This window comes from Vipera ursinii (genome assembly GCF_947247035.1).
Source record: "Vipera ursinii genome assembly, chromosome: 1".
Lineage (NCBI taxonomy): Eukaryota > Metazoa > Chordata > Lepidosauria > Squamata > Viperidae > Vipera > Vipera ursinii.
The window spans coordinates 252,093,437-252,110,856 of NC_139512.1; the positions used below are offsets into that span (position 1 = coordinate 252,093,437).

A 17,420-nucleotide genomic window follows, 5' to 3' on the forward strand; every position below is an offset into this window, starting at 1 on the left:
CTTCTTCAAGGTTATCTCCATACTCTTCTACACTATCACTCCTCTACACTAACACATACTCTTCTAGTACTTATCTACTGCATCTTAACACTTGCTAACAAATGGTGGGGAACCCTGCAGCAACAACAAAACTAAATGAAAACTGTACACCTGACAAATTGAAGAAAGGATATTCAGATATTACTAGTGGAGCTGCAAGGAATTCTGTTTCCTGGGGGTATCCAATTCAGATAATGCAGACTTAACACTTGGAGACATGAGGCCTAATGGCAAAGGAACATGGAAAACCTCTTTCCTAGAAGATACAGTACAACGTAGGGAAAGCTGGCACTCATATGACATCTTCGGTTGCCTTCAGAATAAGAAAGGTATCTCCACATTAAGATGGAGTGGCTGATAATTTGTGGAAGAGGAACTAAGGGACATCATTCTTATACATTTTTCCTGTGTCCAGCTGACTGGATTTAGAAGACTATTGTCCTAGACGAGAAATTTGGCTGTTCTAGAGGCACATGGATTTTTCTATTATTATTGCTTGCAAAAAGAAAGTGGAAATGGCTTGCAAGAACAGATGTGGTTTTGCAGTTAAAATATTGGACTATGATGGTGTGATGCAGGTTCAGATTCCTGCACGAGATTGCACGGAGGCCAGAACGGTAATGGCAATCAATATATGTTAGTGCTTCTGAGATTATGAATGGGATTAATTTGCAATAAGGTAAAGGTAAAGGTTCCCCCGCACATGCGTGCTAGTCATTTCTGACTCTAGGGGCCAGTGCTCATCTCTGTTTCAAAGCCGAAGAGCCAGCGCTTGTCCGAGGACGTCTCCGTGGTCATGTGGCCGGCATGACTAGACGCCAAAGGCGCACAGAACGCTGTTACCTTCCCACCATAGTGGTCCCTATTTTTCTACTTGCATTTTTTATGTGCTTTCGAACTGCTAGGTTGGCAGAAGCTGGGACAAGTAACAGGCACTCACTCTGTTATGTGGCACTCGGGATTTGACCTGCCAAACTGCCGACCATCTGATCGACAAGCTCAGCGTCCTAACCCACTGAACCACCGCGTCCCTTAATTTGCAATAGTAATCTATAATTATGTTTCTTCTACGATGAAAACGTTTTTATCCAGCAGGGCCATACTGAAGGAAATGCTATCCGTCTTATCTTATAGATTTGTTCATTGTAGTTGTTGCTTTCAGTGATTTTGTGTTGGAAATCTCTTAACATCACAATTTCAAATCAGCATCTTTCCAGAGGAAAGTTCACAAACCGAGAAGGGAGAAAGGCGCCCTACTCCGGGAGTTCAATATACGCCACTGCAAAATAGGTGCAACTGTGGTATCTTTCCGAGGTCGTCCCGACTTCCCGAAGCCCATCCGGCTATAAACTGAGACCAATCTCTCAGATTGGATGGCCCACAGCCGCTGGCTTGCCTCTTCTGCGCCTCCGGAGGAACCGCCAGCGGAGACCCGGAGGACTTCGGCCTACAGCCGCCAGGTCCTCCGAGGCCTTTCTTTCCAGCAGGGGACGCTGTTGCCTCCGACGAAAACTTCGCTCCGCCTCGGCTGCCGCCCTTTGATCCCTGCGGAAAAAGTGGGGAAAGGACGGGCACGGAACGGGGCCGCGCGGCGGGGTTTTGGTTGCAAGCGCCGGGTGGAGGCAGGTAGTGTGGCAGGCGGGATCATAGAGCGGCCAGGCAGGCGCTGCTCGGCCCCGGGCGAAGAACCAGCGCTTTCCGGTTCCCTCTACCTTCTGGGCCGGAATCGGACGCAGGCCCGCTAGGCAACCGGGCAGAGGGCGGGGGTTACACACGCGGTGCTGGATCTGCTGCGGAAGTTTTACAGTCGGGATTGCAGCGCGGTTTTAACCGTGTTTACGGTAGGGTTCCCTTGAATTCGACCTTGGCGCTTGGCATTGCCCTCTGCGAAGTTTATATATGCATATACGTACATTGCCCTCTGCGAAGTTTATATATGCACATACATACATACATACATACATACATACATACATACATACGCACACACACACCCCATCAAAAACCAGGGGCATTTGACCTCCGTTGCATTTGTTGTTGGATCCTTTGTAAGATCAGGGAATGAGAAAAATTAGGTAATACCAATGATGCTTGAAATAGTCTGGTCTCTTGTACACGTTTCTTCTTATGGGTGTACTGTATTCTGCAGGTCATACTGCGCGAGACTTAACAAGTAAATTCAGTCAGTCTAGTGTTGTATTAATTTAAGGTATATTAGACTGCCCTGAGGGTTGTATGAATACTTCTATGCTGCTTTTAGGGTTCCGTGTAATCGCTGATGTTTAGAGCTAGATAGAAACTTGCTTGCAGTGCACAGCATAAAGTTACAAGCTGAAAACTAAATGGACTTGCTTCTGCTGGGAGGCCTACTGCCTACTCTTTTGATCTTTGGTCATCTTGGCTTATTTGCAATAACAAATAGGGATTGGTTAGGTAGACAGGAAGGCCTGGAGGAACATTGTCCATAGGGTCGCAATGGGTCGGACACGACTTCGCAACTAACAACAACAAGGTAGAATATAGAGCTTATGTTTCCATGATGAATTGAGACCCCTAATTTTAAGGTTGGTCCTTGTCTGCCCATTTCTGAAGAAGCCCTCTCTGGATCCAGGGGATTATTACAGACCGTAATACTTCTGTTTTGGGTGAAGTGCTGGAGAAGATAATATTTGTACAGTTCAGATTTTCTTGGAGAACACTTAATTTTGTTGATCCTTTTTGATAAAGGATTTAGGATTGGTTTTAGGACTGAATGAGTTTTGGTCTTGGAAAGTAGCTTGCATCACTGGGCTTGTACATTCTGTGGGTGCCATAGAGGACTAATTTCCCCCAATGCTATTTATATATATAATGATCATCCGGTGTTTGGGGTGAAATGTCATCAGATGTTAAAGACATGCTGATAACTTCATGATACCTAAATCAAGAGAGAACAGGCAAATTTAGAATGAGTATCTAGATTCTGTTACAGGATAGATGGGTGCCAGTGAATTGAAGTGGAATTCCCTCAGGACAGCTCATGGTTCAAATTTCAAGGAATGGGAATTAGTGGATCTGCCTTGAGTGAAATTTGATTCCACTTCTGCAGATTTTTATTATTTTGGCCAGGGTGTAGACTCAAGAGTTTGAAAACTTACAATAGTTTCAGATGTTTCTGGAATAGTAATTGATACTGGAGGACCAACTGACCTTTCAAGGAACACCATACTGAAATATCTTGCTGCATTGACAAATATTTTTCCTGCATGTGGAAACCTACCTGCTCTTGTTCACACTCTGGTTGCCTCATGTTTAGATAAGCGGGAGGACTGGCTATGCACACATTGCATCTTTATTGAAGCAACTGACTGGCTACCAATTAACTACCAAAGATCTTGGGTTTGACAAAGAGTGCCCTTGAAAACTTGGGAGCAGGATACCTAACAGTCTGCTTTTGCCTTTATCTGACAGGTTGGTTACTAAGGTGAACAGAGGCAGCCCTGTTGTGCATCCGGTACCATAACTGACCTACAGTTATTTTGCTGTTATTCATAGGTGGGCATTCTTTGTAGTGAAAGCCTTGGGATTTATTTTTTATCCATTTTCAATTTTATACTTCTTTAGTTTATTATAATTTATTTACATTATTTCATGGTAAACTGCTTTAAATTGCCTGCCCAAGAAGAAATAAATTATTAAATAAATAATGTGTAGTTTTGGCTTTCTTTCCTAAGAAATTTTGAACAGTCGAAGCAGGATGTCACACTGCTTCATTTCAAAATCTAAACCTCTTGAGAGAGAAAAAATATGAAGATTTCATTGAGGTCTTCCTGCTGAACCCATTTTTCAGAATATGCTTCATCACGGTAGACTCAAATCAATCTTTGTTACAGTCATAGCTCAGCATAACAGTAGATTCACAGATAAAGTAATAGATTTATCCCACTAGTCTTCAATGCCTTGTTTATGAATAGTGTTTGTGGACAGAGCATGAAAAGGATACTTATTTGCTGGTAAGTTAATGTAAGCCACTGAATTATTGTGAATGCAGTAATACAGAATTTAGGCTTATGATTTTGTGGGCATTGTAGATTTTTAGGATATAAGTAGTACCTGTTGATACTATGTTGCCTAACCCTGCATAGGAAAGCCAAAGAACAAAGGTCTTTAACTACTTGGATTGTGGGTAGATGATTTTTATGTCTAAGATTATAATCCAGTCCCTGGCATATAAAAAAAATCACATCACAAGGCCAGACATTTGTATTCAGAAATAAATTGAATGAATTCAGTGCAACATTCTTTAATGAGTTCAGAATTTTGTGGATCCCATACCTTCCTATATTGCTTGTTGCTTTAGAACAGGGGTCTTCAAACCTCGCCCTTTTATGACTTGTGGACTTCAACTCCCAGAATTCTTCAGCCAGGCACACTGGCTGAGGAATTCTGGGAGTTGAAGTCCACAAGTCATAAAAGGGCCAAGTTTGAAGACTCCTGCTTTAGAATGTGTAAGATGTTGCATTGTTCATTTTGTAAAATTTCTAACTTGCAGTGCCCTAACTGTTTAATCCTTTGTTCCAGGGTATGCTATGACAGGGTATAAATTGCTTCTTGGTGCTTTTAGAAATCTAAATGACTGGCTTGGACTTCTGCTCAAATCTCCTCACAAACTCCACTCTCCCTGGAGGACTTTTCTTTGTCCTACAAGCCAGCATCCCAGAACAGCAATTCTTCTCCCCAAACATTTCTGTGTTTCTCCCATTCAGCAGCATGTATTTTTAATACCATGGTCAAAAAGTGTGTCAGGGATTTCGGTCCGACACAAAAGTAACAAAAGCTCACATAAAAATGTGAAAAACTCTGTGGAAGAAGACTTGGAAGAGGAAGACACTGACGAAGAGATAACTGATTCCGAAGATGAGTTTGAAGATGATCCCAGCATAGTGAAGAATTACAAAGACCTTGAGAAAGTAGTGCAGTCTTTCCGATTTGATGTAATCTTGAAATCTGGTTTAGATATTGCAAGAAAGTAAGTCTAAAAGTTTAAAATCACTTGTAATCAGGGCTTTTTCCCCTCATAGAATGCTCAGAACGGAGTTCCGGCACCTTTTTTGGATAGAACCTTGTAGGGTAGGCAAGGCGGGTTGCTTGACATGTGTGAGTTCCGGCACCTTTTTCTTTTACAAAAAAAGCAGTGCTTGTAAGTAAAGAGATTATGAGGTATAGCTAATGATACTTTGTTTAATATTGCTAAGTGCAAGCTAGTTAAAGGTTTCCCTCTTAGGAAGACTGTTAATATACAATCAATATATTGGTTTTGCTAATACTAGTATGTTAAAGACAGTATTCTTCATAAGCCTTTCCCAATCCGGTGCTGGTTGTAACAGCATCTGGAAAGCATTAAGTCGGGAAGGACATTTAAAATGACACTTGTAGCTTGTGATTAAAATCCCTATGAAAACAGACTGGTCAGTTAAATACTGTAAAATTGGCTATAATAAATAAATACAACTATTAGCATCAGCTGATGGTCATTAAAAAAACAAAATAGCTCTTAATGAGACTACTTTTCCAACTTAATTTGCAGTCGGTTGGCCATTCCTTTAATTAAAACTTCCAGATGCCTTGATGTGCATGCACATTTCTTGCTTAGACTTTGTCATTTGTTTCAGGGTTTTGTGTATTTAATACACATAGCAAATAGCTTTGAATGAAGAGCAGAAAAATTAGGCATGTGTTATTTTAACCATTGTTATTTTACTTGCAGAATGTAGCAAAACAGATTTAAGTAGAAATTGTTCTTGATTTTTGATCACAAACCAACGGTTTCTACAAGTGATCAGTTGCTCACATGATAGGATTGGCATTTCCATCTGAAAGCTGTTTTTAAAATGTATATTTAACTTGTTTTTAATGACATATTTTATAATTGGGTTCTGTGAAATGTTCCTTTCCAGAAAACCTGAATGAGCTTAATAGGATTTGCTTCACCAAAAGTACGCATAGGATTACAGCCTTATTTAGCTTTAAGAAATGCAACATTGATTTTCTTTCTGTAAAAGCTTTTATTACAGTATAGCTGTATAGTGAATCAGTTGCACTAGAGCAGAGAAATGCTAAAGGGAAACATTGTTATCATTTATGTTAATTGATATGATTTAACCCAGTGTTTCTCAGCCGTGGCAACTTTAAGATGTGTGGACTTCAACTCCCAGAATTTTGGAAGTTGAAGTCCACACATCTTTAAGTTGCCAAGGCTGATAAACACTGATGTAGCTGTCTATACATACGCTGTAGCGGTAGAAAAGATTATTCTTAGTATTTATTTTTGTAAAAAATATAGCAAGAATATTAAATATAAAAATGGGTTCGTTTTGTTTTAAAGCAAAGTGGAAGATGCATTCTACAATGGTGCGCTTAGGCTGAATGGAGAAAAATTGTGGAAGAAAAGCAGATCGGTAAGACTCTTTGAAATTCACGGTATAACCTCAACTAACATGAGAAATCATGGGTTAAGATTTAATTCTCAATATTGCAGAGTGAAACAGGATCACATCACTACATAAAAGACATTTTTCTTTGCAGCATTGAGACCCAAGATTATTAATTTTTTGGCCATTTGCTTATTTTTATTTCTAGAACTATTTACATATTGATAATCAGCTTATTAAAATAAATTGCATGTTGTATTGTACAACCAATATCATATTTCAAAAACATTGAGCTGGTTCAGTGTATCTCTTAGACATAATTTAATGTCAGATGAACTGGAGTAAGTTCATCTAAAATTTGGGGCATGCAACACTTCTCATTCTTCATACAATTTCACTTTCAAAAAAATTCTGGCTTGTTAATTTGATCATTGTGTTAAACTAGAACTCTGTTTTAATTGTAAGTAAGGAAGAAGGTTAATACTATTATTTTGTTGGGTTTTTTTGGGAGGGTGCTTCTGCAGATATCTGGATGGCAATGTTGATAGATTACTTAACATTATCTGCAAATTGGAAATTATGGCTTGTTTCTCTATTAGTCCTGTCCAATTCATGGCTTGGTGTGCTTTTGATCAATAAACCAGTTTTTAGTATACTGATAGTTAAAAATCCAAAGGGGAATACATTAGCATGCACTCACATTGTGCTTTTTTCTTTACTGAGCCAGAATTCTGGCTTACTTAACTAAATCTGAACAAAGGCAATATGGTTTCAAGCAGACTTTCATCAGATTCAAAGTGAGCCACTTTCAACCACAAGATTGTTCAAATAAACAGATTATATCTCAAGCTATAATTTCTGGTTTGCATGGATCAAGAATTCAGGAATTTTTTTTAAAGTAGAGCTAACTGAGTAAAAAGAGGATAAGGGAGAATGTGCAAATTTATGATTTCTCTTGAACTTGTGCAGATAATTATACCATAGTTTAGTGTTGTACAAGTAGGTATCAGTGTGGTTGATCAATTTTATGAAATGGTTGTACTCTTTGAATTCACATGTTTTTAAAGTGATGTTTCTATGGAAGATAGGGTAATTGGCTATGGTTTGTTGGAAATGGGCAACTGAAATTTTTTTTTTTAAATTTTTTATTAAATTTATTATTTAAAAACATTGGACACAGTACCAGCGAGCTGACAAACCTTTTTGTCTACAATGTTTAAATATATATATATATACATGTATATATGTACATCAAAAATACACTTAAATACACTTAGATTACAAATCGGTGAAATACCACAATATTTAAAACAGTGAGCTAGTCTGTAAAACCTAATAGAGACCTTTCTTTTTATCCATCCAAAGATACAATTTGTTCCAAATTCTATAATAGTCTGATTGATCTTTATTCTTTAATTCCAAAGTTAATCTGTCCATTTCAGCGCAATCCCAAATTTTCCTAATAACCTCTTTTTGTCCTGGGATCTCATTCTTTTTCCATTTTTGCGCAAATGATATTCTAGCTGCTGTGATAATATGGATCGTTAAGTATAGCACATCTTTAGGATATTTCTCTTTCGTGATTCCCAACAAGAAAAGTTCTGGACTAAACTCCAGATCTTGTTTCAATATTTCTTTCAGCCAAATCCAAATCATTCTCCAAAATTTTTGTGTTTTACTGCAAGACCACCACGTGTGGAAGTATGTGCCTATCTCTTCAGAACACTTCCAACATTTGGGAGATACTGTTGTGTACATTTTTGCTAAGCGGGCTGGGGGGAGATGCCATCGGTAAAACATTTTAAATAAATTTTCTTTATACGATGAGGCCAGTGTTATCCTTTTATTCCTATCCCAAATTGTTTGCCAAGTATCTAGGTCGATGTTATGTCCTAAATTGTTAGCCCAGATCAACATGGGGTCTTTCACTTGCTCTTCAAACAGCTTATATCCCAAAAGTAATTTATAAAAATTCCTTATTTGTTTAGAGTCCGGTCCCAATAATATTTTGTCCAATGCTGTTTCAGAGGTATATATCCCCCATTCATTTTTATCCTTCCTAAATCTCGATTGGATTTGTAAGTAGGCCCACCAATCGAGTTTTATACCTTGTAATTCTAGTTCATTCCTAAGTTTCAATTCCCCCTCCTCATTCAGAATATCCTTGTATGAGATTATGTTACCCAAATCAAACAGATTTGGGTAAACTATCGCTTCAAGGGTGGATAGCCAGACCGGTATTTTGGTGTAATTGTGAGATCTAATTTTTTTCCAAGTATTGAGTAGCGCTTGCCTGATCCGGTGTCTTTGAAAATGCGAGAAAAGACCTTGTTTCTCCGTCCATAGGAAAGCATGCCAGCCATATTGCAAATCGTGACCCTCTAAAGTTAATAGTCTTCTATTTCTCAAGATTACCCATTCTCTAATCCAGCTCAGGGCCGCGGCGTGGTAATATAATTCCCAGTCTGGCAATCCAAAACCCCCATTTTCCTTCGTGTCTTGTAAATATTTCAATTTAATTCTTGGTTTTTTCCCCTGCCAAATAAAATTTAGTGATAATTTATCCAAATTTCGAAAAAATTTAGAGTCGAGTTGAATTGGGATATTCTGAAACAGAAACAGGATTTTAGGCAGAATATTCATCTTAATGACAGCGATTCTTCCCAATAATGAGAGTTTTAGGTTTCCCCATCTTTCCAGGTCACCTTTTATTTGATTCACTACACTATCATAATTATCCTTTTTGAGTGAAGTGCATCTAGCCGTAATGTTAATCCCTAAATATTTTATTTTCTTGACTATTTCTATATCCGTGATTTCGGCCAGATTACCTTTTTGTTTATTGGTCATATTTTTAACAATCATCTTGGTCTTATTTCTATTTATTCGCAGTCCGGCAACCTCACCATATTTAGATAATTCTTCCAATAGCTTTGGTCCCGTCTGACATGGATCCTCCATAATAAAAACTAGATCGTCCGCGAAAGCTTGCAATTTAAAGGTTTCCTTTTTAATGGTTAATCCTTTTATCTTTGGGTCGTTTCTTATAGTTCTCGTTAATACTTCAAGAGTCAATATAAACAGCAACGGTGATAAGGGGCAGCCTTGCCGTGTTCCCTTTTGAATTTGAAACTTGCTAGATGCTTCCCCATTAATAATTATTTTTGCTTCCTGATTGTCATAAATTGCCCTAATTATATTTATAAATTTTTCACCCATATTCATAAAGCTAAGCTGTTGGCACAAAAAAGACCATTTAACATTGTCAAATGCCTTTTGGGCGTCTTAAGAAAAGTAATGCCATCTGTTGTTCGCTATGTAATTCATAGTACTCCAATGTATCTAATATTATTCTAATGTTGTGCTTAGTGTGTCTCTTAGCGAGAAAACCATTTTGATCTGCGTGTATGAAATCATTCAGAAATCGTTTCAATCGTTCCGCTATAATTGATGTAAATATCTTGTAGTCCGAGTTAAGAAGTGATATGGGTCTGTAATTTTGGATTAATGTATGGTCTGTGTTATCTTTCGGAATAAGGGTTATGTTTGCCTCTAGCCAAGATTTAGGCGTCCTTGCGCCTTCTAATACTGCGTTAAATACCTCCACTAGGGGTTGAGCTAGGATATTTTGTAATTCTTTATAAATCTCTGATGGAAGACCGTCGGGTCCCGATGCTTTATTATTCTTTTGTGCATTAATAGCTTTTATCACCTCAGATAGTCGAATTTCCTCGTTTAACATATTTCTGGTATCTTCTGTGACCTTAGGTAGTTTGGCTCTTTGAAAATATTCCTCCATTTTCTCCACACTTGCCTGGCTATCTTCTTTATATAAACGTTCATAAAATTCCTGGGCTATAATTTTTTTTTTTCCTCCTGGTGGAATATTCTCCTTTCCTCATCTCGTAGTTCGTGAATCCAGTTTTTCCCCTTTTGTTTTCCCAATTTGTATGCGAGCCACCGGCCCGGTTTATTTGCATTTTCAAAAAAATTTTGTTTCGTGTTTCTCAATTGTTGTGCCAATTTCTCTTTGTCTAGAATGTTAAGTTTGTGTTTAATCAGATCCATAGATTGCTTGATATTCTCTTTTTGTGGATCTTGTTGGAGTGTAACTTCTAAGCTCTTATATTCCTCTTCTAATCTTTCCCGTTGTTGTCTTTTCCCCTTATTTTTATATACCATATATGCCCTCGCTACCCCTCTCATCACAGCCTTAGCTGTATCCCAATTGTTTTGTACTGAGGTGTCTATAGCTTTATTTTCCTTAAAGAAAAAACTTAGTTCTCTCTCCATCTTAGATTTGAATTCGTCTTCTTTTAAAATTGCTCTTTGAAGCGTCCATCTGGATATTTTTTTGGAACCTTTCCAGATAAGTTTAATAGGATTGTGATCTGCCCAAGTACCTGTCGCTATATGTACCTCATCTATTTCTGAACTAATTTCTTTCGTCATCCACACCATGTCTATTCTAGACCATGAGTTATGTCGGTTGGAGTAATATGTATATTGTCTAGCCTTACGATTTCTTTCCCTCCAGACATCTTGGATATTTAGTTCCTCAGCCAAGTTAAGAAAAGATCTCGGTAGAGTTCTTCTCTTCTTTTTCCTAAGCGTCTTTCCCATATAATCCAAATTTATATCTAGGATAGCATTAAAATCTCCTATTAAACAAATCTCCTCATAATCAATGCTACATATCTTATTGTGAAGTGTTTTGAAAAATTGTTCTTGGTTATGGTTTGGGGCATATATCTCTACCATCATGACCTTCCTGTGATTTATTATAACCTCGACTATCAGTATTCTACCCTCTTTATCGTTATAAATTAGTTTTGCAGTCAATTTTGGGTTTACATATAGTGCCACTCCTCTCTTTTTCTTGTGTCGGTCTAAGGAAACGAATAGGTTCCCTATTCTTGGTTGTACTAACAAATATTTTTGTTGTTCCTTTATATGGACTTCTTGTATTGCCACGATATCCAATTGTTGGTGAATAAGCCTATTAAAAAATTTCCGCCTTTTCACTGGCGAATTCAATCCATTAATATTCGCAGACATAATACTACACTCACCTCCCTTCATCTTACTTATTTCTGGTTTTTGTGGATCTCGTGATTCGGGGCTCTCTCTCTTCCTTGTCTCTAGTTCCATGTTTCTCTGTTAACTCACCGGATTTGTTCCTTCTATCCTCTGTAGCTAAGATCTTCCCATCCATTGCCACACGTATTGTATCTCTTTCTCTTACCTCCCTTCCATCTTGATCTTCTAAATCTACTTCCTCTTGGCTATGGAAGTGGCGTTTGTAAAAATCTTCTGCCTTCTCTATCGTGTCCAGTCTATGCCTTCTATCCTGCCACGTAACAAGAATACCCTCTGGAGTTAGCCATCTAAAGTTTACATTTTCTCTTATTAGTTTGGATGTTAAGAATTGATAGCCGCGTCTCAGATCCCTCATCCTTTTAGGTATCTGTTTAAGGATGGTGATTGGTTGGCCCCGAAATTCTAATGGTTCCTCTCTAGATCTATGCAGAAGCTCATCCCGAATTGATTTTTTAACTAACCTTACATGTACTTCTTTTGGGAGGTTGTGCCTTCTCGCATAATTAGTTTGGACCCTGTATGTTTCATCAATTTCCGCCAGCATTTCCTCCTTCCCTACACCGAGTGCCTTTGCCATCAGTTCTGCCATCATGACCAACAGATCTTCCCCTCTTTTTTCTTGAACGTTCTGGAAGCGTAGATAATGAGCAGCCTTTTCTGCTTCCAGAAAAATGACTGTTGTTTCTAATTCCTTATTAGCCTGAAGGAGTGTTTCATTTAAATCATCTACTCTCTTTTCCTCTTTTTCCATTCTAGCTTCCATATCTTGAAGTCTTTGTTCATTTTTGACTAATTGCTGTTGAATCCCTTCAAATTTATCATCTATCGCTTGGATTTTCCCCTTTAATTCACCAGTGTCGTTTCTTATTTGGCCTATTTCTCTCTTCATCTCCTCGTGGTTTTTGGCCATTGCCTCGTGTAGGTTTTGCAAAAGGGCATGTAAATCTTTAAAGGAATTCGAGTTAGATCTTTCCCTTTGCAGCATATCCTCTATAGATTTCTGATTGGAGGGACTTGAGGACATCCCCTGTCCCTGTGCTGCTGCCTTTTTGCCAGCGCTAGGCTTAGTTGCTCCCGAGATACTTGTCATGTTTCCCCAATTTTAACAGCGTTTTATCAATGTATAATACCCTGAGTCTTATATAAACCTTTTAACTCTATGACAAAAGATATATAAAACAGTTACCACCAGATACTTATTACCAACTAAGCAATTTATATAATAAAATTCTATAGTATGAATATAATCAAAGTCACGTTCTTCTTCTTTCCCCCCCCCCCCCCGTTTCCGGCGCAGAAATTGGCACCTTTTCCGTCTTCCTCTGCTGTCAAAGACCAGTAGGTGTCCCACTAAACAAACCTCCAGTTACTAAATTGCTATATCAAATGGCCGCCCGTGACAAGTAGAGTAGAATTTCAAAAGTTTCAAAAGTTCACAAATTCAAAATTTACCAGGATAGACCAGACTAGACCAAGCTGATCGCTTTCCACGCCCGACAATCCAGAGTTCAGTCTCTAAGGCTCCAAAGCTCAGACTTTGACTTGTTGTAGCTTTTCTCCAGCTAGAATACAGTCATATAGTCTTCGGCTTTCTTTCCCTTGCTGTTTTTGCCAAACGCCTCCCTCAAGACTTCTATCGCCGCTTATTCCCTCTCCGTGAGGCTCCCACTTCGAACCAGTACCTCTTTCACAAGCGCTTCCTATTTAATATTCGGATACACTCTCCGTCAGCTCCGCTCTACCGTTGTCCCGCTGCTTACGTGCTAGCTCCGTCCCTCTGTCAGATCTTCATGTCGGCCATTACTGGCCTCCTTCTCCCCGGTTCGCTCGCATCAGACTTTCTCCGGATCTTCAACACGAACTGCCGCTCATGAAGGTTCTCCGGGCTGCCTGCAACTTCGGATGTCCCTACAGGACCTCCTGAAGCTCCGAAAAGCCCCCGCGAACACTGGGTGAGAGGTTGTGCGAGGAGAGAGCTCCGTTCACACAGCCGCCCACTCTGACAGTTGGCTCCGCCCCCCCCGGGCAACTGAAATTTTTGAACATATATTCTAATATGTTCATTAATGAAATAATGTATAACAATAAAAGAGGATAAACCCACCCAAAGTGTAGCTGTCTCCTATATTCTGCTATGTTGTTGTTAGTTGCAAAGTCGTGTCCGACCCATCATGACCCCATGGACAACATTCCTCCAGGCCTTCCTGTCCTCTACCATCTTCTGGAGTCCATTTAAGCTCATGCCTACTGCTTCAGTGACTCCATCCAGCCACCTCATTCTCTGTCGTCCCCTTCTTCTCTTGCCCTCAACCTTTCCCAGCATTAGGCTCTTCTCCTGTGAGTCCTTCCTTCTCATTAAGTGGCTGAAGTATTTGAGTTTCAACTTCAGGATCTGGCCTTCTAAAGAGCAGCCAGGTTTGATCTCCTCTAGGACTGACCAGTTTGATCGCCTTGCAGTCCAGGGGACTCACAGGAATCTTCTCCAGCACCATAGTTCAAAGACCTCAATTCTTTGGCACTCAGCCTTTCTTATGGTCCAACGTTCACAGCCATACATTGCAACTGGGAAAACCATGGCCTTGACTACATGCACTTTTGTTGGCAGGGTGATGTCTCTGCTTTTTAGTATGCTGTCTAGATTTCCCATGGCTTTCCTCCCCAGGAGCAAGCGTCTTTTAATTTCTTGGCTGTAGTCCCCATCTGTGGTGATCTTGGAGCCCAGGAAAATAAAATCTGTCACTACAGATGTCACTGTTCTGCTGTAGTTCTTCCAAAAGAGCCTCTTCCATTTTTGAGCTTTCCTTGAATGGAATTTTCCTTTGCTCTATTTTACACAAATGAGGATTAGTGTCTAATCAGCTGCACATGCACTAATCTCAACTGTGCACACACCACCTCACACTAACAACCCTAGCTTGCATTACACACAATCTGGTATCAATTTATAAACCATACTACATGAAAATCACATTCAAATTTGTACTAATCATAACCTTATCAGTATTCAAAGCCTGCCAGGAGTAACAGTAGATAGTGTAATCAGGGCTATTTATTTATTTATTTTCAGCTGTTACCAGCATTGGCCTTAGGAGGCATCTTTATTTTTTTCTGAGTAACAGAGTAATGTGTTATCTGTCTGGGTCCATGAGCTTTCTCCCTGACTTCCTTGAAAGAGGAGGACCTGGCTATGGGTCTTATGCCTTCATCACCATTTGTAGACTTCTACAATGGACTATACAAGGGATTGCTGCCTTTATAGACATCTTATTTCAGTTGTTCCTCAGAAGAAGCTGCTGCCAATGCGTCATCTCAGTGCAAGTTCTCTGGAACAGCCTGTCTCTAGTACTGAGACTGGTTCTCTAACTGATAGACCTCCCAGAAGTTGGAGAAAACTTTTGCTTTGGATATTGTTGGTTCACCATTGGCACGTTTTTCTTCTTCTGTATATGAGTATATGATAGTTATTTTCGGGGTGGGGTGGGGTGTCCAAGCACATTGTATTGTCCATTTTACTAGAGGCTGTAGCAAATTTTAATACAAACATTGTATTATTTGTGGCTATAAATTGTCGTAGATCTGGTAGATTCAGCACATAGAAATTCAGTTAGCAATAGCAACCACAATTTAACCATAGAATAATTTGATTCCTAAAAACCTCCAGCGATGGAGCACCCACAATACCAGGAAGCAAGTTGTTTGGTTGATTAATTGTTCTCACAGTCAGGAAATTTCTTTTATTCCAGGTTGCTTCTCTCTTTGATGAGCTTCCAGCCATTGCTTCTTGTCCTGCCCTCAAGTGCTTTGGAGAATAACATGACCCTCTTTTCTCTGTGACAATCCCTCCAGTACCGGATGACAGCTATCATGTCATCCCTAACCCTTTTCTTTGTTTGGTTAAACACACCTAGTTCCCTTAACTGATCCCTCATCATTTTTGTTGCTCTTATCTGCACTCTTTTCTAGAGTCACAGCATCTTTTTTGTATCTTACTGATCAAAATTGGATACAGTAGTCCCAAGTGTAGACTCACGAGTGCAGCATATGATGTATGGTGTGTCATATTACTCCTGTAGCTTCTTTATTGTGATTCTAAGTTTCATGGATTAGAAATGTCTGATTTTGGGTTTACAACTTTTTCTTATACATGCATACATTGTTAAGGCACTACAACATCCTCGAATCATAGAATTTATACCACAAAAAAGTACACCTATTAAGCAGTCAACTTGGCAGCTTTGCTTCAAGCTTCAAAATGGTGGGAATGAAAGCAGTCAAATCAATGTCAGGCAAGTTATTCATATAGTTGCTCAAGGAAAAAACAACCAGGGTAATTTTTTTCTCCTCCCCCCCCCTTTTAGGTAAAGGTTGGGGATACATTGGATCTCATTCTTGGAGAAGACAAAGAAACAGAAACAGCCGTAGTTATGCGAATTGTTGTAAGGAAAGCATCTGAGAAGAATGAGAATGATAAATACAAAGTGGTGTTGAGACGATGGAAGAACTTAAAGGTGCCCAAGCAGGATGTATTGAAATGAATAAGTGAAATGCATGTTATGATTGATTTCCTGTGAGCAATCACATTTATTGTATAATATATATTTTTTGTTAAAGTTTTTTTAAAGGTTAGGAGATGGCATGCCACTTTCCTTACTATAAACATTACTATTTCTGTTTGTTCCATAACTTTCCAAGTTTGCTGTTTTCATTTCAGAAGGAAAAAAAATATTGTTCCTGTGAGAAATAATAAAAGTCAAGCCTGATCTTAAATTGCCCTGGCTGTTGCTTAACCACATGACTCAGAAACTCAAATGCTAATCTTAAGGGGAAGAATTACCGTATTTTCTGGCGTATAAGACAACTGGGCGCATAAGACGACCCCTGACTTTTGAGAAGATTTTCAAGATTTTTCGTCTTATACGCCAGATAATACTTACATGCCAGTTGCCAAGTGTCCGACACAAGCCCGATTCAGCCCCGTCTGATGCAAATGGTGCAAAGCCACGCGCTCTTCCAGGCCAGACTCTGCAAACAGCACACCAGAAGCCGCAACCACCGCGGGAACTCTGAGTCCTCGCCTTTCGGCAGCCTGCACAGCCAAGCGCGATCCGGCTTTCAGATAGCATTTGCAGACGGAGCAGCTGCCACGTCTGGAGCCAAGCAGGAGATGGTTGGCCAGGCGGGCCTGGAAGACGCGCTAGAGAGCCAGGCTTGGGGCGGCCATGCCGAGGCCAGCTGGCGAGGGCCGCTGCATGGTCTGCGGGCAAGAGGGGCGCCAAGTACTGCTGTTCCACACTCTGTGACCAGGCAAGCGATTCTTCCGGTTGGCGCGGGTTAGGCGGTGCCTCGGCAGGAGCAAAGGTGCTCCCTTCCTACTGTCAAGCAGCACGCCTCTGGGGACCGCCTGCCCTCCTCTTTTCGGGGACCTGACAGCCAGCATTGGAAGCGCCTGCATGGCCAGTCCTACAGAAAGCAACGACGGCGGCTGCAGTAGCCGCCCCAGGAGCTGACGAGTTTGCCCTCCATCACCTGTTCGCCATTGGCCGCTTAACCACGGGTCGCCATCGCCTACCTCCATTCACCCAGCGATCCCGCCATCCAGCAGAAAAGAGTAAAGATCAGAGAGGTGAATAGTATTTTCTGGCGTATAAGACGACCCCCAACTTTTGAGATTTTCATGGGTTAAAAAGTCGTCTTATACGCCGAAAAATACGGTACTTTTAGAATATTTTTGTGACTTGCAGTATCACTATTTACATCAAAAAGGAATATATCAGATAGATTAGTAGTGTGTTCCCATTTCCAGGAATAAAAACTGAAATAAGTAATTTCTATTTGTTTTCCTCTTCATCCAGAGGTGACAGTGTGGAACGT

At 39.9% G+C, this 17,420-nt stretch overlaps 1 protein-coding gene across 1 annotated transcript; it reads left to right on the forward strand.

Annotated features, from left to right (window-relative positions):
- Nucleotides 1–3,353: 3,353 nt before the first annotated feature.
- MTRES1 (mitochondrial transcription rescue factor 1) lies at nt 3,354–16,316 on the forward strand (the record flags this gene model as incomplete). Its single annotated transcript, XM_083356122.1, is given in 6 exon segments — nt 3,354–3,374; nt 3,376–3,406; nt 3,409–3,489; nt 4,600–5,047; nt 6,404–6,476; nt 15,908–16,316. Coding segments are annotated over 6 exon segments (831 nt in total). The 3' UTR covers nt 16,085–16,316.
- Nucleotides 16,317–17,420: the final 1,104 nt, after the last annotated feature.